This window comes from Synchytrium microbalum (genome assembly GCF_006535985.1).
Source record: "Synchytrium microbalum strain JEL517 chromosome Unknown SmJEL517_scf0011, whole genome shotgun sequence".
NCBI lineage: Eukaryota > Fungi > Chytridiomycota > Chytridiomycetes > Synchytriales > Synchytriaceae > Synchytrium > Synchytrium microbalum.
Window position 1 is genome coordinate 497,394 of NW_022158360.1, and position 22,722 is coordinate 520,115.

Below are 22,722 nucleotides of genomic sequence, written 5' to 3' on the forward strand. Positions count from 1 at the left end.
TACGGCGTGTTTTAAACTGCTCTAGTCGGGGAACTGGACTGTGCACCCACTTACTTCGCAGCGCCACCCTATAATAGCTAAATTCCTGGCCACCTTATTATACTCACTTGTCCTCTATCCTGTTCATCGTCTACAGTTTTGTGGTTGCAAAGTGAGACAAGTTAATCCCAACGAGCCTCAGGAAAGAGAAAGAAATACAATCTTGCTTGGTACCTTGCGAGGTGCTGATACCACTGTTGGACGCGTACAATTCCACCCGTAGATATTCTTTGGGTCCGCTGTAGATGTTTAAACCAAGTGTGGACGTTTTTGGACGGCGTGTCGGAGCTTGATAGTCGTGGACCTAGGCAGCTTCCCGGAGAAACAAAATTCTAATCGAACGTTGTACGCTGTCTCAGACACGAACTTCTCCACGGTTTGGATTCAGACTCTTGTGCTCAAGTCGCGTCCTCGATTCGAGTCCCCTTCACACTCACTCTCTCCTCGACCCTCGAGCTCTGCTTGATGCAATCTAATGTAATACGACATCAGCACGTGTAAATCGTAATCAGTGTATCGTCGTCATTGTAATGGTAATCGCAGCTCCAATGTCGGGCTTTTAAGGAAATCTAATCTTCATTCGATTTCGTTATATACAAGCATGGTCTGCTCCAAATCCTCTCGTATCTCCATCATGTCCTCCATACTACTTCCACTCGTAATGCGCTCTAAAGGCATGGCCACTCGTTTAGGAAGTGTCTTTAATTGTTGGATTACTTCTTGTAATGTTTCCTTGATTCGAGCTGGTGTTCGGATACGCACTAGCATCGATTCTTGTTTCGCTACAAAACAGAAGATATTCACAATATATATGAGCCAAAAAAATCGACTGTAAGACGAGAAGATTGGTTGAAAGCTTCGTACCTATATGATCACTTCCAAATAGTTGTGGGAAGGCATCTGATATCGGTAGTCCTTCATTCACCACAATGCTAAATAGTTCAAGTATCAATTTGCTTCTACAATGTACCAAAGCTTTCTCCAATAAGGCGAACTCACCTTCGTGACTGACCGGCAAATGTAGGAAACGAAGCTGCGAAATCATTTAATGCTTCTTGTTGGTGTAGCATACTTGGTATCCTATTTGAATGCTTTTGAGATTAGACACCACTAAGCAAAGAACAGGCTACCTCAGAACGAACACTCACTTGCTACGAGCTTGCCCTTGCAAATCACACCCAACACCCCGCAAAACAGTATACGATCCATTCTCATGCTCGACTTGTTCATATCCAACACGTAACGTCACATCTCTAAACCAATTAAACTTGAATCCTGGCATGGGATTATATGACAAAAGTTTTCGAAGTGTAGCATCATCGTGGATTTGACGAAGTGGTAGAGAACCACAAATGGCAGCGATCTTGGTTGATTGGTTTGAAGACACCATTGGTGCGGCCTCATAGATGTATAATGGATTCGTAAATGTCCTATAGAGGAAATGGCTTCAGTGTTGGCGGCCAAAAAAGACAAATATACCTCGCACGAATCACATACCGGAATGGAAGTGTTGCAGTCTCAATGAGAGATGCCAGGTATGCACTTGAATGATATCGTAGATTGAACTAGGATCGAGAATAATCAGCCAGCTTTTTTGGCTTTCAACGGACACATAGACATACCTTAGGATTCAAGTACCTTGACCATCCATTCGGATCCAATTCAGATTGCAATGGTGACGAAACAGGTATATAAATAGATGAGGTATCTTTCAAGTACCGTAAACATTGTATCTGATTCACATTCTCAAACATCCGTTTTTGCTAAAAGACAAGAAAAACTCAGCATTCTCATTAGAACAACGATGTGATCAAAGCACACCACGTACATAATCCTGCAGATTTCCAACAACAGGATCCTTTGTCTCTGAAACTCCAAAAGTCATGAATGTCGTTTTTGGCATATCATCCAGTAACGCTTCCATAATACTCGTAGTCAGTCCTCCAAATGCATTATTTACATCAGTCAAGACTTGGAAGCCTTGCAATGAATCGCAGTCTTCCAAGAAGGATCTGATTCGATCATCAATGACTTCGTCTCTCTAAGCAAAGGTTGAATGATGAGAAAACAAAGGCAAAAGAAACAAACGGAATGCGTCCTTGGATTCTTACGAATTCAACATCACTCAACACATCTCTTCCAGCTCCATATAGCGCAAAAGGAGTAGTTGGATTCTCATGTGTATAGTTGGGCACTTGAACGATTGATTTTGGATGATAGGATAGTTTCGAATAGTCCGACCATACACGGACTGATGATTCTAGAATGTCTGAGAATGATGGTGGCGGTATTGGGTGCTGTGGCTGCTGCTGTTGTTTGCCTTGTGATGGTGAGCTGGATGATGAAGAGGCCACACTTGTAGCATAGTCGTTTTGGAATTTGATGAATGCGTTGTGTGGATGTTCTTCTTGTTTGAAAGTTTCGACGTTTCCAGTCCTATTACGTGGAGATTATGAACAAAACGACTTGAAATTTTGTATATAAATGAGAAGAGACAGAGATCAAATGGCTTCTCGTACCATGTATCAGCAAGATTGTGAGCTTCACCAATTTCACCACCCTTTTTCAGCGCCCCAAAGCTTCCTGAAAATACGATTCCCATCAGATCTAACGAACTAAAACAACTGCTCTCAATAGTAGATCTCACAGACCTTGCAAGTCAAAGATCACGACTCTAGGTTCATAAGATTCTCCATGACGTGTTTCTAGAGTTCGAAACATGACATTGTGATCTATTTCAGATGAAGCACCTCCATCTTCGGTGGCAGAAAAGTATGCTTCCTACAATTGACTGTTGGTTTGAGTGTTCGAGTTGATAAATGTGATGAATGTGATGTCCAATGTTTACCTGAGTATTCCATAGATGCGTTCCAATATAATTCGAATAGTGGCCCAACTGGAGGGTGATGATCTCCTTGCTGGTAGTCATCCTGTATTAAACTAATAAAGCTCTCTGATCGAACCTGAAATAATCAGCATTTTGCGGCTACTTAAAGCTTTACGAACAAACAAGGAACGAGATGCGAGGAACATTCCTGATACGTGCCTGCAATGGATGCGCTGCGAGGAGGCTAATACTTCCACGGCTTATTAACAGACAAGTGCTTCGACATGTATCATCAAACAACACAAAAGAGCCCATCTCGCCATTAACCAAACATTTGATCGACACTATCAAAGTACATCCATTTTCTTATTTATAACGCGTAATCACGTACTGACTCTATTCTTTATACTAAGATATCTGGACCAATGTCTGTAGCTCAATACATGAGACAGGCATTAACCCATCCAAGTGGTGGTTACTACATGCGAGGCGACGTATTTGGAACCGACGGCGACTTCACTACGTCGCCAGAGATATCTCAAATGTTTGGAGAGGTGAGAGCAATAGACGTGTTGCATTAGAGAGCTTCAACTACATTTTTTGCACTGATCATTGACAGGTACACATTTCTCAAACAGATCATGGCTATCTGGTTTATAACGCAATACCAAAGTCATAACTCTCCCACAAGCTTCCAAGTCATTGAACTGGGTCCTGGTCGTGGTACTCTGATGGCTGATCTGATACGGGTATGTGCCAGAACACGAGTACTGACTCATCTTTATTCACTTTATACTCATGTAGACATTCACGCAATTCCCATCACTACGAACATCCTTGAAATCCGTGCACCTTGTGGAAGCAAGTCCAGCACTTCGAAAACATCAGGCCAAAATATTATCTCTGAATTCATCTAAACCTACATGTGATGATAATGGAACGCCCGTGTCTATGCAACGTGGTGATGGTGTACATGTTGTGTGGCATGATAGTCTTGATGAGGTTCCAAGAGGTAAGTTGATAAATGAGTGTGGTGAACTTTGGAAGCGCAATAAAGTGACTGTTACCCATTCACTATTAGATGCGTGGTCTATGCTCGTCGCACATGAATTTCTAGATGCTATGCCTATCTACAAGTTTGAGGTAGCTTCAAGTTGCTAGTGACATATTTGTTCAAGCAGCAGATGCAAACACCATTTTCAACTAGTTGACTCAAAATGGATGGAGGGAGATTCTAGTAGATCTAGATGATGCACCATCAAGGTCTGAGGTTATCGTTGTGCTCTGCTTTTTTGCCCCATCATTAAAATATCCATTTGTCAATTCAACAGCCCATACCACTTCCGATTCATAACAGCTCCAACACAAACCAAGGCATCCGTAACGATGCTTTCACATCCTCAATTCCAACCGGCTCATAATCCATATACCACCACCAAAACAACATCCACATCCACAGATGCAGAAACAAAGGACGAAGCAACATATACTTACAAGCTCGGCGACCGAGTAGAAATCGCTCCTGATGGATGGGGTGTTGCACGTTCCATCAGTCAGTTTATATCAGGAACAGACGCAACATCATCGCCAGCATCAGAGGCTGCTGTGAAAAAGTATCCAGGTGGTGTAGGTTTGATTTGTGATTATGGGAATGATTGGACTGAGGGTGATTCGTTGCGGGTGAGCGCCAATTGCTGGGAGTTATGTTGGCTTTTTTTTGTGTAAGTTGACTTTTAGAAAAACCGTTTTCAGGCAATCAAAAAGCATAAACATGTACATGTGCTGTCCACTCCTGGTGAATGTGATTTAAGTGCTAATGTGGATTTCAGTCTTGTTAAAAGTGCTGTTGATGAACTTGGTAAGTAACAGCAGCCATCTTTGCTTCGCTTTTTTCACGACTTTTTTTGCAAAGTCGAAATTGAAACACGAATTTATCTCTGTAGCATCTGCACACGGCCCCATATCCCAAGCAACATTCTTACGACTCCTCGGTATAACAACTCGACTACAGAAACTCCTGACTGTAGCAACAAGTCAAGAGAAACGCAAGGAATTAGCACAGGATTATGATCGGCTCGTGTCGAAAGTTGGTATGGGTAGTGTGTACAAGATGTTGGCTGTGACTCCTAAGGGACTTGCGCCCCCGTTTCCGTTTATTCCTATGGCGGAAGCTAAACCGGTGCAGACATCGGAGAAGTCTTCAGAGGCATAAAGAGTTTTAAATGCAAAGTACGATGCATTTTTGCTTGGTAGATTTTTGTGAACTCTTGGACTACCTTGTCTTCCCTCCCATTCTCAATATCAATAACCATTTGCATAGTAAACATATTTAGATCTTTTCCAAAAACTACACTTCCTTTGCAGAAATAATTCGAGCGTCAAAAATCTGGAAGCAAAAGAAGCCGGCCTGTTAGTCTCAGCATCCATGTTCTAAGTATTAGGTTGGTAGAAAAATAGATTTTGCGCTTGGCCATCATCAGTTCTCAATGTCACGTAGAGAGAGGTCATGAAGAAATTGATTTTGACAATGACGCAAAGTGCGATTTAGTGCTCCACTTCATGTCTGCACTCTGCCCCTGAGCAACTATCACCACCTGCGTCCAAGGGGGTTAAAAGTTGCATTGAAGTCTGGCCATAGTCATAAGACCATATCAGCACTGATCGAGCCGGGAAGCTTCAAAAGATACGATATCAGTACCAACTGCTTGTTTCGATATGATATGCTGCTCAAATGAACTGTAGCAGACTTTGAAACAAAGTTGGGTTTCCAGAATTTCTAACATATGGACTAAGTGGGCCCTAACGAACTTGCTGCCGGTGCTGCTTGCTTGCTTAGATCTGATCGCTGCTCAAATGGACTGGACAATTCAAACGTGGTTTGGGTTCGAGATTTCTGAGCGCGGAATTAGAGGGTGTCGCTGTAGCACTGCAGGGCAGCGGTCCATTGTCAATTGCGACAGATTCAATCATTAATGTCCATTGAAAACTGGATGCTACCTGCTTCAAGCTCCAGGAAGGTCTTGTTCGTTCTCTATCAACCCCACTGGAAAACCACAGGCGTCTCTGCAGCGTTATAAAGCAAACCTCCATACAAACTTGCGGAAGATTCAGCTGAAAATATGAATTTCATAAGAGACACAATTTTCTTTCAGCCGCAGAAACGTCTTATTGAAGGTCTTGACAGTACCAGGCGAAATCAACTGGTATGTTTCTGGTCCCGTTGGGCAACTACGCGCACACTAATATAGTAGATTAAGCTATATATATCAACAATCCAGCGAGGTTAGCTTGCTTCAACCTCCAAGCCCTTCTTTTGGTGGTCTTAGAGCTACCAAGCGACTTTGTCTGTTATGTTTCTTGTCACTCTGGGGTCAATGCTCAAGTAAAGCAGATCCAGCTCTAACGAACAAGAACAACCTAGCGAATTCCCATTGTATCAACGTCCAGAAGCGCTTTCTTCATCACAAAACCAGGTGATTCTTATAAGCTACAAAATATATTGCTAGTTTTAATGCTGTACAAATCATTTCTTCATGTTATCCTTATTCCGCATGTTGCTATTCCTTCCTACTACTATACTCTGCTTAAGACGTAAACGAAGTAAGGCCTCCAGTGGTGTGCCAGAGGGATTCTCCAATCGCAAATTCTTCTTCAACCTGTTGAGCCCCATCAAAACCGACAAAGGCACTGTTTGCATTCCCAAAAGACCCGATAATCGAAGTCCAGATATCTTCCTGCGACTCTGATCCGACACTATTTCCATACGACGACGACGTTGCTGATGATACATGGTGACCCGCTTCGATACTATGGGAGAGGTCGGACAAGTTTGCAAACATGTTGCTAAACAAGGCGTCAACCTCAGGGAGTTTCGGAGACTGATGGTCGGGGTTATCATACTGCTGTTGTAGTTGTTGTGTGGTGGTAGTGTTGAGTGGACTAGAGGAGGTCTGATTACGGATGATGGTATTATTGGTGTCTGTATTGAGGATGTTTGCAATGTCGACATCGATATTGAAGGTTGCTGTTGTTGGTTGTCGTTGAGATTTATCGTTTCCGTTGATTTCTCCGATAGCTTTGAGCAGCTCCGCGGCAGGGAAACAACACTACTATTGCTACATGAATTATCAGTAGTGTTGCGACCGACACTGACCACTGCTGGGGGTGTCGGATGCTGCTCTTGGCTGTTTGGAGGAGTCAACGGGACGAGTGATGGAGAGCGAGATATAGTAGACGAGGACGGTGACGGTGACAATGATAATGGATGATTAGATATAGGAGTCTATAAAGAGTGATTGTTGGATGAGTTCGAGTTCACGAAGGATAGAGAACAGCAAATATAGGGTATGCACCATCATATTATCACCACACTTACGTTGATATGTTGTGCAGATGAAGACCCGAGTATGGCAGCGACCTGAGAGGCCAGAGCACTCAGACGTGCTTCCAAAGAAGAGTTCTGGGCTTCCAGTTCCTTGACCCGTTGAATCAGACGTTCATTTTCGACGGCCAAGTTGCCGTTTGACTTTTCCAACTGTTCAGCTTGCTTTCTCTTCTTGGCTCTGGAAGCATTGGCTGCAGCTCTATTACGCATGATTCTATAGTGTGGAGGGAAAGTGGAAGTGAGTTTGATAGAAGGTTGAGTGTGTTTGCATAGAGAGTGCAAAAATGTGTGGCGGACATTGAAACTATGAGGCTGAAAGATTGAAGACTAGGAAGGAAAACATACCTGGCCTGAGTCCGTTCTTCACGAGTCTCGACAGGATACCTTCCGCCGCCCTATTGTCAGAAAGTCTTGGGTTAGCTGTTGGCCTTGATACCCAACACACAACACGTTTAGAATGTCATCGAAATGTTGGCCGTACCTTGTTCTTCTTTGTAGGAGGAGCTCCTTCATACTCTGGTGAGGATTGTGGGACATATAATAGAGAAGGATCGACGTTCATATCGTCTTCAGAATAGTAGTTGTCTTGCCCTCCAGCTTCCATTGTCGAATGAGGTGATTGATGTTGATGTAAGGATGTCTTAATAAAGATATATAAGAGTAAGTGGTCGACTAGATATGGTATGAAGCTGGAGGCGTTAGTGATATGAGGTAGAATGGATCAGGTGGCGTCTTTTGTAGTGTTTGTTGATTCCACGTTGGAGGTGTGCGTTGGAAGTGAGGGCTTGATTTGAAAAAAGCATAAAACAGTGAAAGATTTTAGCAAAAACGAACACACGGGGAGCTCAGGAGGAATAAGTACACGTAAAGAGTCGAATATCAAGGTCGAAAGGCCGCTGTGGCTCATTGGGAGGCAAGCTTTTCGATTCTTAAAATTCAAGCTGTTTTCGAAGAGGGCGATATTACGATAGGAGGCGCTATAAGCATTCTAACACTTTCCCTGCACAACTAGTGCCTATACCCTTTGGCTCACTCTCTGCCACTGTAACGGTCGGTTTTGTGGCTTCAGTTGGGTGGGGTTTTTTTGTCTTTGCTTCTGACTAGCCTTGAGCCCTGTATGATACGTCCCGTAATTTGAAAAAATATGCAACCGACGCGAGATACGCTATTTACATGTTTACATTTCGTATGCTCGTAAATTACAAAATTTCGAGAAAACACAACCGTTCAAATATGCAGGAGATCTTGGTGATACAAACCAGTTTGCTGGAAGCGATGTCATTGAAATAATATCACTCTGCCGTCTGTAGTAACGATTTCCTTAGGCAAATGCAAATGCACTCTAAGCATCCAATGGCAAATTAGTCTGTTTCAATGAAGCATGCGTCCTCCAGGGAAACTTGTCGATGGTCGATGGATGTTGATTTCAGGCAAACAGGCCAATGTGGAGCCTAGTGACGTCAATATGAGTTTGAAACAATGCATCAGGTGAAATCAAAGACATGGCTTCCGTTGGGAAAAAAGCGACCGCTAGTACAAAGTGCTGTTCCTTCTTCAAAAGCAAAGAAAATTGTTTTGAAAGAGATTCTCCTGACGAAAGGATCAAGTCACCCTGGTAAGTCACAAATCCTCAAGAAAATACCTCAAAATGCAGGCAGGTGCCAAGGCCTTTGACGTACGACCAGTTGCGAACGTGTTGATTGATGCGAGATTTTGTTTGCCTTTTTAAACGTGATGCGCGATACCCTCATTACGCTATAAATGAGGGTGTTTGCCAGAGTCGAGCACTTTTTAAGAGAACGGAAGTATGTTAAAGTCAAGGGTCTGTTTGTTTTTTTACTGCGTCGAAACGACTCGAGTTCAACATATCTATTTAGACCCTGATGGATTTGATTCGAGTGCGGTGGTGTCGTCAACGGAACATTAGTGTAAGATTGGAAACTCTGCATCAACCTCCGAATGATTGGCGGACCCCCATCTTTCACGTCTTGACAACCTCGACCGGAGACTATTTGACAATGGAGAAAGGATGCTTAATCTCCATTAGAACGCCAAATAATCTTTTGACAAACGATTTCGCTACGTGACGAGAATGACTGGGGAAGATTCGAAGGCTCCATCACAGCGGTGGTCCATCCCGTTGTGGGTCTTGCTACTTTGTGAGTAGTCTACAGTGGTAGCTTCACTGGTTTCTCGAAGCCATTCTCTCTACTTGCATTCCCTCTGATAATCCTCCATACGTCGTCCTAGCTTCTATGCTTCTCATAGGACTGACTCTTTCGCTGGTAATTGGTTTGGTCTCGTCATGGGCTACCGACACCTCCCTAAATAATCTCGGTAACTCCCTCGAGACCACTTCCATGGATAGAATCACTGACGCGGGTATGTTATCGCGTTTTCTATTTCCTAATCGATAAGGCACACTGTCGGCTGGAGCTTACGAATCCACACACTATGGTTTTTCTAGTTACAGCGATGTTATTGGAAATCGAGAATGCCTTCTACACGATGACGACCAATAGCCTTTTCGGGACTCTCCGAGATCTAGATCCAACGGTGAAAACCACAGGAGTGACCACGGCCCACCTTACACAACAAGCTTCAGTCCTGGCGCTCCTGTATTCTACCTGCACTAAAATCGTTTCCTGCCAAGGCGCTGGTGGGTCTCGTTGGTGGTTTATAGGGTGATTGTTGCTGACGATTCTGATTTTCGTAGGATTCTAGTGAGTAGTAGTTGTTGTTGTTATACAGTGACCAAACTCATTTTTCATCCTTGCCTTGCCAAGCTATGGAGACAATGGTGTAGCGGGCTATATAGCTCCGTCTACATTCGCCATATCTGATTCCTACACGTTCAACTCGTCTCAAACATTTCAACTCTATTCGACCGTCCTAGATTCCAACTATGCTGCAGTTATCGTAAGTCCATCCGCGCTTGATACTGGTTTGGGTGATTTTAATTGTTTTCGTTTCATTAGAACGGGTCGACGTTTATTTCCAATCTCGCGTTTCCGCTGAACGGGACTCAGGTCTTGTCCAGTATGGGATCCAGTTCGCACCCAACTGTAACAGGATTGTCGTGTTCATCCTGCTTCTTTTCCTGAACTCCACTTGTCCCTCTCTTTAGGACGTCTTTTGGGGTGGATCGGCCTTCTATGGTGGAGGAAGCGGCAATATTACCTATATATTCTACATTCCTCTCTATCAAGTTGGCTATTACGGGCTTCCGTGGGGTCAAATGGCGTCTGGAGAACATTGGCAGATTGCGCCGTACTTGAGCTTATCCGGTAGCTCGTTGGAGCCCTTTTTGGGTAAGTGCGAAGCCTTGGTCCCCAGTTGGTTCCTTTTTCGATGTCGTGACATCTCTCGTCGTTGTCTTGGTCCCCTGTTGGTTCCTTTTTCGGTGTCGTAGCATCTCTAATCGTAGTGAAACTGTAGGTTCCATGCAGATAACTGCAAACTCCATCATTTACATTGTCGAAGCTGGATCTGGATTGATGAGTAAGTACGGGTTATTTCCTTCCTGACATTATGCACCGTGAAGGACTGTTGATACGTGGTGGACACACAATTAGTATCCAGTTCCGTGAAGAATATAACTCAGGTGAATTACATGACGTCCCGATACAACGCTACGGACACACCAAACTCGATTGTTAGCGTGAGTGGCATTGTCCAGTATTGACCTAAATGCACTATTGACCAGAACATCTATCACAAAGAACACTGCAAAATGGCTCGTGGCACAATATGGCAGCTTTCTCGCCATCCCTCTTGTTCCTACGACCTCCTCAGTGAAAATTGCGGATGGTGCCTTCCAGGTTACGACTCAAAACCTTCAAAGAACAAATCTCAAGTACGGTGATAACGGTGTGTTGGTTAGCAGTTTGGTTCGCCCTATCACTAACATCGTCTTTCTTCGCCCCTTCAGCTGGTATGTCGTGCTGGTCATTCCGCGATCCGATATGTGGGCCACCGTAGACTATTCGAAACAAGTCTTGGCCATCGCCGCTACTGTAATAGCCGTAGTTGGTGTTGTTGCTGCATTGTTTATTTCTGTTCTTGTAAGCTTAATGTCACCCTAGTGCTTTTGAAGCCTTGTATCTCGACTACTCCGCTAGACTAATTGAAACCATTTAGATTGTTCGACCTATCGCCCTCCTAGAGAAATTGATGGTGGAAGCCAGGGAATTTAATTTTGATGGTCTTAAAGCAGGATACCTGGAGAAGAAATCACGTTTTACGGAGGTACGTCCCTGTAAACTGTTTCGTTGTTGTATCCCGCCGTGCTAATCTATCGAATCAACAACTAGATTCAATCCATGCAAAGTAAAGTCCCTCCCCATTGGTTGTTTCGGAAACAACACTGAACGTTTTACTCATCCACGTCTATCACCTATAGCAACATTTGAGCTCATGTTAAAAAAGTTTGCAGCTGGAATCAGGCAAAACCGTAGTTTGATGACAGGCAGACCGTCCCATATTGGCAGTACCGTGACTGGGATTCCAGAGGAGGATCGTCGTGCATCTGCCACCTCGGCTGGTGCTAGTGGAATGTCCGCCTAAATTGCAAACCAAAACTTGCCTCGTCTTATTGTGTGTTTTTCTCTGTCTGATGTGATAATTACAATTTGGTAGTTAGCTTGGCTTGGTATATTTGTGGAAACTATTAAACTCTGTGTTCGCTCACTGATTGTCTAGTTTCAAAGGGTTTCGTTTGGAAGCCAAAGTCATGTAGCAACATTGCCACTCCCTTTTGCACCAAGTTAGGGATGCTGCCCTTCTTTTTCCGCGCATAGCAAGATCAGTGGTGATACAGGTTTTGCTGCTGCTGGACGAAGAACGCTAATATGATGTTGCACGGTTTTATTACACGCTGCCCTAACATGCACTAGGTCTTCAAAAATAGTTTTTTGGGAAGAGTAGTCTTTTGCGTCTTTACGAGGAGTTCCTGCCTGTCTGGTGATGTGTTGAAAATCTCGATCTGACTGCCAACACTAACTAACTGGTATTGAAGTTGAGGAACGTTGCAGGAAAAGATGTACCTCGCGTAATTTTAGCGCAGGTCTTCTCGAAAATCCCCCTCTTGTCATCGGCTACGAACCAACACCAGAGCGGAACACTATTGATGCTTCCCACGACTTGATGGTTCTCTGTTTGCTCAGGATCCAATGTCCCAAAACTGAAGATTCTCACTTTTGCCTTTCGGACGTGTCAAGAGCTAGAATCACGTCCTTGAAACATCGTCCATTGTCCATTATACGAGAACTACAACAGTGAATACAAATCACCTCTTCTGTCACGTAGATCTATTCTATTGTCAGCTCTATTCGTAATTCTTGTCTTTAAACAAAAAACGCACACACATTCAAGCGCCTTGATACAACTTACTTGTACGAGTAAACGCCAAACATGAACGCAGAAGACTCCATGCTCTTTGGCAATGCCGCAGAGGAAATGCTTGCTGGTCCAAAGAAAGTGCCCAAACTACGAAAGAAAAGAATCGTTTTGAATGAGACAAAGTATGTTCGTGGTGATCAACGAATCTGCTATTATCTTGATCTACTGCTATGATGATTATCCTGTATTATCGTACTTGGATCTAAGTGCTTTCACTCATCGTAGGCTTCTTTCAGCAGAGGGCTTCCCTAAATTACTACGCATGTCAAAGAGAGTCAAGTTTGCTGGAAAGGGGCATGAGGTACATTATCAATAATTCGATTTTGTGATTCAACTTTTGATCGTCATGATTCCTATGTGTTTGGTCACTCCTTTGCAAACCTCGCAACCACGAATGCTCATACCATTGCTATTTCCACCAATGCTATTTCTAGACCCAAGATCTGAATACTTTGATGACATTCTATCAATTATGGGCTCATCAACTGTTTCCTAATATCGACTTTAAAAGTTTTATTGACAAGGCTGAAAAGGTTTGCCACACGAGACCAATGAGGGTATGCGAGAAGTAAACGCGATTTTGTTAGTTCTTCGGTGCCAGATGACGAATAACATTGCTGTTTCGTTCATACGCACTAACAACGAACTTTCAACTCCCGGACAATAGAACTATTATGATGGAATACAGTCTACTTTCGATATGCAGAAAGATCGTCATGCAGAATACGATGTGATGACCTTCCTGGAAGATGACTCTAAAATGGATCCAAACCTTGCTGATGATAATCAAAGCAAGGAACAGAATACGGAACAGAATGAACTCAATCGTAAGAGCCGTGTTGTTGTGTCTGACTAAACCCAAGAAAAAAGGAACAAAAGAAGCCTAACTTTATCGAACAAATGAATTCTAGAATTCCAAATTTCTGAACCAATACAACGAGAACTGACAGCTGAAGAGCTCGAACGTATACGTCAGAAACGAGAAGAAGCCATGGCCAAACTGTTTGCCAGACAAGCTGAACGAGCTGCTATTGCTGCGTACAAACCAAAGACTTGGGATGACATTGTAGATGACGACATTATGAACTTTGATGATGACACAAATAACAGAGAACAAATCAACAGCAATAATAATGATGGTGATAGGGTTGGTGGAGATGATGACGAAGAAATTCGTCAACCTAGTCAGAGGAAGAGTGTAAAACGAGGGAAGAAACAACGACAGTTTGATTCCTTATTCGATAACGATGAAGATGATTCGTTAGATGCCAATTCTAGTCAGAATCGTGATGATAGTGATGCTGCAGGTGGTGGTAATAGCGGTCGTGATGGCAGTGCTAGTCCTAAAGATCGTGAATTTGGTGGTCTCGTTGGCATTAGGCAGTCAACAACTACCACTACCACTACTCAACACCCCATAATAGCTAGACCATCTTATAAACCATCTCGACCAGTCACGTCTGAACGTAAAAGAACTTCGAAATCTAGCACGCCCAGACTTTCAAAACAGTCCACTCGTAGACACGATGATGACGCCGACGATGAAGAAGAGGAACAAGATCAATATCGTCGTCGTAAACTTAAATATGCTAGTGATGAAGATGTATTCAACCCTTCATTGAGTGCCAAAGCAACTCCCAAGACTATAGTAGCTGAGAAACCCGCCATCAAATTGATCAAGCCGAATAGATTGACTCAAGGTACACAGGAGGATGATGGGAATGATGACGAGGATATGGATTTGGCTGCTATGATGTTTGGAGATTGAGAAGGAGGTTTGTGGGGTGGGAGGTTGATCTCGAAGCAATGGACGGATTGAAGGATTGATAAGTAAATGTCATAGCAAGAGTGTATGTAACATACAAACATTAACACACGGGCTTCATCAAAGTCATAAGTCTATTTGTCGACAAGCCCATATGCAGGGGAATTTTCGGAGGCGCTGACGTCAAGCATTTTAACTGACATTTTCGTCCTGTCTAGTATCAATACTAGTGCAAAACGAACATGCACAATCCCCATATGGGTCCTGCTCGTGGCCGAAACACTAATCGTATCCACAGCATTAAACCTTGTGGTTAGTTTGCTCATTACGAATGCTGCGACATCTCTGGACACATTTGGAAGAAGTTTAAGGACCTCGTTGATTAATCGTGTTGTAGGAAATGGTGCGAAAATACCGTCTTTTATGAAACTACTTAGCAACCCATGATTGCTGACTTTTCCCCATTTTTCATTTCAGTAACTGCTGAACTAGCCGGGATTCAGAGAGCTTTACTTGCAATCACCGGAAACAGTCCCAGGAGAGCGTTTTCGAACTCGGAACCAGCAATTGCGACCAATGGGGGGGGGGGGGGGGGGGGTTTCCATTCATGAATATTTCTGCCAAACCGGTGGCACTGTCTCTGTTGCCACCGACAAGTTTCTCTGTGCTCTGAGATTCCAGCGTGTGGAGCCACTGGATTTGCGAGTGGTGAGAATCTCTGAGGGGCCTTCGTGAGGCCAGCACTGTGTAAGATTCTTACTAATGCGGACATTATACAAGATGCTACCACTGGTAGTGGTACCTCGCAAATCAGATGTATGTCGCGATGCAAGACATGGCTTTCAATGCCTCAACGACATATGTCGGCCCGTTAAATTTCACTTGTAACTCAACTGTTGTGGTCGTTGTGGGAGCGCCGGTCCTGTCCGGGCTACCGGCGAAACCATTATGGTCTGACCATATACGAGAAACTCAGCCCACTCCAATACCCCATACTTTACCAGTTTCGTACGTGCGGGGTTGGTAATTGATTTGGATGATTCTGAACCTTGGCCGATTTTTGACTCTGTTCTTGAATAGTCGGAATTCGCAGGCTCTCGTATCTGAACACGCCGCCAGACACTCGTCGTGGGTCAGCTCTTCACAAGGTACATATTCAGTGTTATTTGCTTGCCGTGTTGGTGATTGAACGCCATTCTTTCGTTAGCCTTGCTTTCGTGAGCTTCTCCATTGGTGTCCTGGAGAGCGTCCTTGCTTCACTTCCTGTGACGACAAATGGACTTGTGTACATTGTTCACCCATCAGTCAATATGGTCAGCTCATCAGTCTTGAATGTGAGCCAGATCAATTACAAACGCCTACCTACAATGTGACCAACAATCCGAACTAATACATTCAAGCAACAACTCTGTCGCTCACTTCCCAGTACCGGTCTTTATACTACGTACCAACCACAGGCGTAGCATTGACAGTCCCCACCAACTCAGAAAGTCTCCCTAGTTGATGTTTAATGGCTGAATCGAGCAGATCTGAATTGGCTGGTCATTACAGTCATCCGTCGATCAGACAAATGGGGAGTTGTAGCCGTCCAATAATCGAAACGCTGGAATATCTGCAGCTGTTGTGGGTTGCTTTGGAGCCTTGCTTATTATTGTGCTCGCCTTACTCCTCATCCGAACTTTTCGTATCCTTCGAGAACAAATGGCTAAAGCTCGCGAATTTGATTTCAGTGGACTCAAATCTGGATGCTTGGACAGCCGATCGCTCTTTGCGGAAATCAATTCCAAGCACCTGACGTTTGTAAATATGCTGCAGAAATTTGGAAAAGGAATCAAACAAAACAAGGATCTCATGCTTTCGGTTGCTCGTCGCCCATCGTCGGTCAAAGGCGTTTCAGGTGGTCGAATTACAAGCAGCGAGGAAGGCCGCAATTCTGTAGATACTGGATCTAGCGTTCATGAAGAAGATTGAAAATGGCAATATCCTCCCTGCTTTCATAATATCTAATGTTGGTGCAGCTTTACATCCACCAGTGGAACTTGATTTTGCTTTTCAAGGGCTCTGTCACTGTGTGTCTTAAAGACAACTTTGTTGGCTATTGCCATTACAAATTGAGATATCTGTGTTTCATCCTGTTAGTCTTTTAACTTCTCTACTGTTCGCCGTAAAATGTGGAGATGTTTGACAACGGTGTATCTTGCCGACAAGCCAATTCCATGCAAAGCACGTTTCATTCCAACACTGCTACCCGAGTAGGTAGACAGACGCCCTGAGGGCCCTGAGCAAGAGACTCAGGGAAGAGTTCATAAGACTGCACGTGAGACCCATGAGGCGTCCTTGTGTACAAATACTGGACGCAACGTCGGAGAAAGAGGCCTGGGTTTGTCTCTTTGGTATAATGATAGCAATTGTCTCCATATTAACGGTTTGCGCTAATACATAGGTATCAACATTGGTCAGGGTAGTGGTTTAGGCGATTTTCTCAAATCGACGGTAAGATCTCAGACTCGCTTGCGATGCTACTGTGCAACTGCTAAATGTTAAGGATCTCAATGTTAAGGAACTACGGAGGACTGACAGTTGAGGACACTTGGATCTTACCATCATGACGCGCTTGATGGGATTGTGTTAATCGTAGCTCTTTGTTATCGTAAAGTTAGAAAAGAACATTTTATATCTCCTGACTACATGTGTTTGCTTCTTTGCATCGTTGAGCTTCCCACGTTCCTCGCTACAGCGGACTCGTACCTTTGCAACATTCACAAAGTGGCATTGTTATGCACCTTTGAGGTTCTAGTCGAATTAGTAGCAGTAATCGGAGCATCGTATCTTTGAAACTAAGTGGTTGACTTTAATTATTGGCAAGTCTAGTCACCTTGTCTTCAAAACGCATCGGCCTTTTTTCTTTCTTTGTAAGTTTCACCCTTCGAGTGGTTCGCGTGCTTGCAAGTAATTATTGTAGTGGATACACTACAAACAGACATTATCCACTCATTCAATCACTTCTACCAGGCTTAGTATATAGTTTCTTCACGTGCCATCAGAAATCACAAACCCATCAACATCCATCTGGTAAGAGCAGATCTTGTTGCTTGTAATGGAGTATGGATTTTGAATTTAACAATATCAAACGAGTGCAGGTTCCAGGACTATGAATCCATCAACGCCAGATGATCCGTTGTGGAAGGAAACTCCGACGTTGACCGGTCTACCAGTAGAGATATTACAAAAAATTGCTGACTGGATAGTCATCAATTTTGTGAGCATTGATGTGTGGTGTAGTCCTTCGCCAAACAAGTTGCGCCCATTGGCTCTTACATGTAAAAAGATAGCTCTAGTCGTCTTGCCTTGGCGTTGGCGAGATATTTCTATTGGGCTTTATAGCAGATTCACGGACAACTACGGCCTGCTTGCTTCCATGACCGAGAGACCGGTTCCTTCGTATGGAGCCAATGCCATCCGTGAACTCGCCATCTACGACCAAGAAAGACTGTTGAACCGAACTGCAGTAGTCAAATTATTAATGGCTGCTGTAAATATACAATATTTAGATCTTGAAGAGGTCATTTGGCCTAACGAGATTTGGCAGAGGGTGTTGCCTTTTCTATGCAATCAATTGCATCGGGTGAAGCTCAGCCTCGAGCGCTCGGAATTAGCAAAGATTGAAGCCGCTATTACAGGATCCAGACTAGTCTGGAACAACGTAATAGACTGCAGAATCGATGGGGCCAATCAAAGTGATAGATTTAGGGACGGACGACAACCTGTGAACTTGGGGCCCATGCCTAACATCGAGATCTTGCGCTCTGGCTACAATGCCAGCACTGAATGGCTCTCGACCTGTACGAAACTGAAAACTCTATATCTTTACAACATGAAGCTTACCAACGCAACATGGGATGGTTTGGTCTCGTCTGTACAGAATCTCGAAGTCTTGGAAACAGAAAATTGGTCCATCGCTCTTCGTAGAGACCAAGACCTTGATCGTAAATTTGATAGGTTACAGGTACTGCATGTACTCATGCCATCAAAGGAAGATGTAGTGTGCCAACTGCTCAACGCTTGCCCAAGTCTCCATTCTCTCAAATGCACTGGTGTCAATCTGGAACTCTCGACACTATCTACCGTCTTTTATCATCCGACTTTGAAAACGGTCACCCTGGAAACGTTCGTAGATTTGTTCGGTGGTGCTGATAATAATCAACCTATCAATCAACCTGGCCTCCGAAATAGAACCTCCGTAACAGAAAGTCTCTCTACATTGAACTGGAAACAGAAGGATTTAAGAATATGTCTTCCATGGTTAGGAGCATTGACCTCTTTGAAAATATTAAAACAGATCTCAATGTCGGTACTGTGAGAGTGATTGTTGAGTCATGCACCCGCCTTACACTTCTCTGGGTCGGTGGCTATACTGACTTTGATGTGGAAATGATAAAGCTATTGTGCCTTCCATCTTTGCCAAACCTGAAGGATATTAGTCTGCATGTAGACGAGGGTGTGACAGTCGAAGACTTGAAGGAGTTGGTATTACCCCGTATAAAGGAGGATAATAGTAAAGGCCCAGTAGCAGGAAGTGAGAGATTGAAAGCAGTAAGAATCGGCGGGTTTGAAATAGCCTACAGACCTCATCACCTCTATATATTGACGCCAAAAGACTTGAAGGTCTTCTCTCAAGTCGAAGCTTGGGATCCCGCAAACGCAGACGTGTGGAACACACAGATTCACCGGGACTACTAGCATGAGGAGAGGTGAGCATAAATCTCAAATCTAAAAGCGGCGCTCAATCTTTTGTTCGGCAGAAGAGCTGACCGATTGTCAAACACGTAGTCAGACAGATACCTTGAGCAAGAGACTCAGGGTAGACTTCATGAGACTACATTCGAGACCCATGAGGCGTCCTTGTGTACGAAATGTGGAGTTGTCGCTGAGATACAAAGGGACCGTCTTTGACTCTCCCTGCTAGAGCCTAACGTAGCTTATGTCTCAGAATCCACAGTTTGACTCGATGAAGAGCTCATGAATATTTCTATGATTAGCAGCATCCTCCAAGGCCTGCAAGTAAGAAAACTCGGACACTTTGCCGCTTAATCAACCCGTGTTAAACGTGTTTCTATAAATTTGTATTCATCATACAATTATACAATCTTGTAAATCGTCGTGATATAAAGGTGGTTATCCTAAAACGCCAAAAACGGGTATATCAAGAATCTTGAATCCGTGTTTCCACCCTACATAAATCTGCAGATCTACAAACTTGGCTCAAATATTGAATGAATTGAACAGCAGCTCGCTTCCAACTTCGTGTTGCATCTCTCACGCACTCTTGAACGCCTCCAATACTAGCCAAGCAACTTTCGAAAACAGGCAGTATGGACCCATTACAAGTACTGCCATCTGAGCTAGTGCTGCAGTGTCTGGAGCATTGCCAGCATGACTTTCCAGCTCTCTCCAGAGGTAAGAATGGCCAAATATACAGCAGTTTAAGTGTTTGATTAAAATCTGACATTTTCACATTAAATGAAGTATCTCGCGACTGGCATGAATTACTGGAGACACCTTCCTTATGGTGGTCGTGGCTGAATCGTATCGAGGACCAAGTCAAACTACGGCTTCCAAAAGAATACACCGTCCCAGCCTCGGTCACCAACTCCCCATCACGGCAAACACCAAATCCTAACGAACCAGACTCCAAAGCTGGCAGCAGCACCAGCTTTCCTACTACTCCTACCACGCCAGCATCCGTAGTAGCCGCCCGACACGCCCTAAAGATTAAAACACCTGAGATATTCGATCATCCCAAAAAATGCTTTCGGGAACTCCTCGACCTCTCATCTAGACTCCAACAAGAACCAATTTCCTTACTCATGACGGGTATAGAAGCGTCTACTGAAGACGGTGGAGGAGCAAATACTTGGAGTCAGGATATATCACAAACGTTGAATGAATCACGACATACTTTTTGGTCGTCAAAGGGGGCGCAGGATCCATTGTCGAGCGAGTATTTGGTGTATCAGATGATACAGCCTGCTTGCATCGTAACTGGGGTTAGGATTATTCCGTTTAGAGCTGCTTTTCAGAGAAGGTATGAATGAGTCTTCACGCAGAGAGTAAGCCGCTCGCTTTTTTGTCGCCAACAAAATTCTTGTCTTCTTAGGTTGCCAACATATGCTCCTCGATATTTGACTATACGTATTGGATATCATCGAGATTCGGAATGCATGGCTTTTGTTAGCAAGGAGTTCAAAGTTCGAAATGTTAATGGTAGGTTGCAAGGGAGGAATCGCAAAAACCCCAGTAGACTGCTACTCATGCCATCTTTATTTTGCCAGAATGGCAGTATTTTCCTGTAGGACCATTTGTAGTATCTGGCGGATACATTCGCCTTGAAATGAGAGGACGATATGAAACTCAACCTAGTGATGACCTCTACTACACCGTACTACAACAGGTTGAGGCTGTTGGATATCCAATAGGTAAAGAGAAAGTTTGAATTCTATGTTCTTCTTGTCTTCTGAACTGCCTGCTTTTTTGTTGTTGTGAACTTAGGTGCTCTACAAGGCCAACCAAACATTCAAGCTGCCCTCTTCAAACTAGCCACCTTTCATCGCACCAACTGGCTCGAATGGGACTCGATCTTCCACCGTCGTCATTCGTCAACAAGCATCCTCAAACTCCTCGAACGAGCTGCAGCTCCCCTCCTACAATCACAACGTAAACAATCACTCATGAGAGCAAACGTTGAACAACTCATTATCGATGGAGATTGGGAATGGGCGTGTGATCTAGTGCTTACTGAAGAAGACGGTGTAGCGTTACGAACCGATGCGTTTTTGAAACGGTTTAAAGGATTATGTGAATCTCGAGCACGAGTGCTTGAATTCTCAGATGCTGAAATGATTTGGAATCATTATTTGGGTGTTGCTGTTGCGAAGGCTATCTTTTTGGTTAACTTTGAAGCTATGGAGTTGGGTATGTGATTGAATGGTTTGTTGGGCTATGCATACACTCTACTGACTCTTCGTTTTATGCACAGCTCGAAAAGCACTCAAGAGAAACTCGTTTACGCAATTCTGGAATCTGATTGTGTCTAGACGAGCAGAGTGTAATGAAGAGTTAGGAGACTTGTTCTTCCCTGTCGAACCTCAATTCGCGGCTTCAATCTACTTGCGAGGCCATGTCTTTGACAAGGTATCTAATTTAGTGTTTCGGTTTCTTTTTTGGGCGCAACAGTTTACTTACTCCTTGACTCTCCTCCATTCAGGTCTTGGATTGCTTGATTGTAACGAAACGATATACAGATATTATACAACATATACAGTGAGCGGCCTTTTGATTTGATCTCTAGCAAAAAAAAGCCTCCTAAATCGAAGCAAATTGCTGCTTTTTCTCGCTAACGCTACGTTTCTTCATTTAGAACATACGTCGGCACACCCTCAGAAGTAACAACATCAGAAGTCATCGCCAAAATGATTACCGTGCATTCTCACTTGGAAGCTGTATCATTTTCATGCATCCTCCTAAAAGAGGTGCCCGCATTCTGGAACCAAGTGTTACGGGCTCTTGATGTTCGTCTACTAGTTGCTAATCAGAAAGTGACTGCCGGAGACACGACTTCATTGCTAGAAGTGTTGACGCCATGGGCTCAAGCCAAAGATTTGGCGAGCAAGGAGCAAGCAGAAGAAGCACCATCATTGTCATTGTCTGCATCTGTTGAATCCCTCTCTTTATCATAAACCATAGAAAACATATATTCGTAGTTGGGTAGCTTAAATAAACAACCAAACGCCAGAAAAGAATAATTATCTCAATCAATGCCAATCCGCGATATCTTCTAAATGACGGGAACCACAGGAGCATTGCCTAGTTCGGTCAAGCCTATTGTGAGTTGGGGTAGGTGGTTGATCGTTGTAAAGGATGGAAATTTGAACCGCTTTGATTTCCAACAAATGGAGCTGACTTTCCACTTTTTGCTTGTATGGCCAACGTAAACTATCAAGACGCACCTCTGTTCTTGTAACTACATCTCAGACTTGAAATTGAACATCCAGTGAGATATCCTTGAGCCTCTGACGAGGAATCCAAATGTCACGAAACTGCGTTTTTCGGCTTCACCACGAACGCTCCAACCCCATCTGTTCTTCCATATCGAAATCAATATTCATATTCTTCTTCTCTGAGTCGGAACCAGGCGTCCTCATAGAGAATCGTTCAGGTGTTGTACTTGAACTAGCCTTGTCTATGTCGTGTGGGCGATTCGTAGCTCTGAGAATCAGAGGAGGTTTGAAAGGATTTAGACATGAGTCA

At 43.8% G+C, this 22,722-nt stretch overlaps 3 protein-coding genes across 3 annotated transcripts; 2 read left to right on the forward strand and 1 right to left on the reverse strand.

Moving 5' to 3' along the window:
- Positions 1 to 615: 615 nt before the first annotated feature.
- Positions 616 to 2,968, reverse strand: SmJEL517_g02647 (uncharacterized protein; the record flags this gene model as incomplete). Its single annotated transcript, XM_031168575.1, has 11 exons — positions 616 to 821; positions 904 to 971; positions 1,039 to 1,119; positions 1,188 to 1,469; positions 1,537 to 1,604; positions 1,662 to 1,802; positions 1,868 to 2,080; positions 2,151 to 2,475; positions 2,559 to 2,622; positions 2,691 to 2,820; positions 2,888 to 2,968. 11 exons carry the CDS (start codon positions 2,966 to 2,968, stop codon positions 616 to 618), a joined length of 1,659 nt encoding a protein of 552 aa, XP_031025442.1.
- A 91-nt stretch (positions 2,969 to 3,059) lies between these two features.
- Positions 3,060 to 5,078, forward strand: SmJEL517_g02648 (uncharacterized protein; the record flags this gene model as incomplete). The annotated part of the gene is made up of 9 exons (XM_031168576.1): positions 3,060 to 3,218; positions 3,280 to 3,420; positions 3,505 to 3,615; positions 3,671 to 3,878; positions 3,948 to 4,009; positions 4,074 to 4,129; positions 4,198 to 4,546; positions 4,619 to 4,724; positions 4,810 to 5,078. 9 exons carry the CDS (start codon positions 3,060 to 3,062, stop codon positions 5,076 to 5,078), a joined length of 1,461 nt encoding a protein of 486 aa, XP_031025447.1.
- Positions 5,079 to 19,787: 14,709 nt separating this feature from the next.
- On the forward strand, positions 19,788 to 22,151 carry SmJEL517_g02649 (uncharacterized protein; the record flags this gene model as incomplete). The annotated part of the gene is made up of 8 exons (XM_031168577.1): positions 19,788 to 19,872; positions 19,942 to 20,500; positions 20,573 to 20,679; positions 20,748 to 20,891; positions 20,965 to 21,387; positions 21,452 to 21,606; positions 21,680 to 21,735; positions 21,833 to 22,151. 8 exons carry the CDS (start codon positions 19,788 to 19,790, stop codon positions 22,149 to 22,151), a joined length of 1,848 nt encoding a protein of 615 aa, XP_031025446.1.
- Between the last annotated feature and the right edge of the window lie 571 nt (positions 22,152 to 22,722).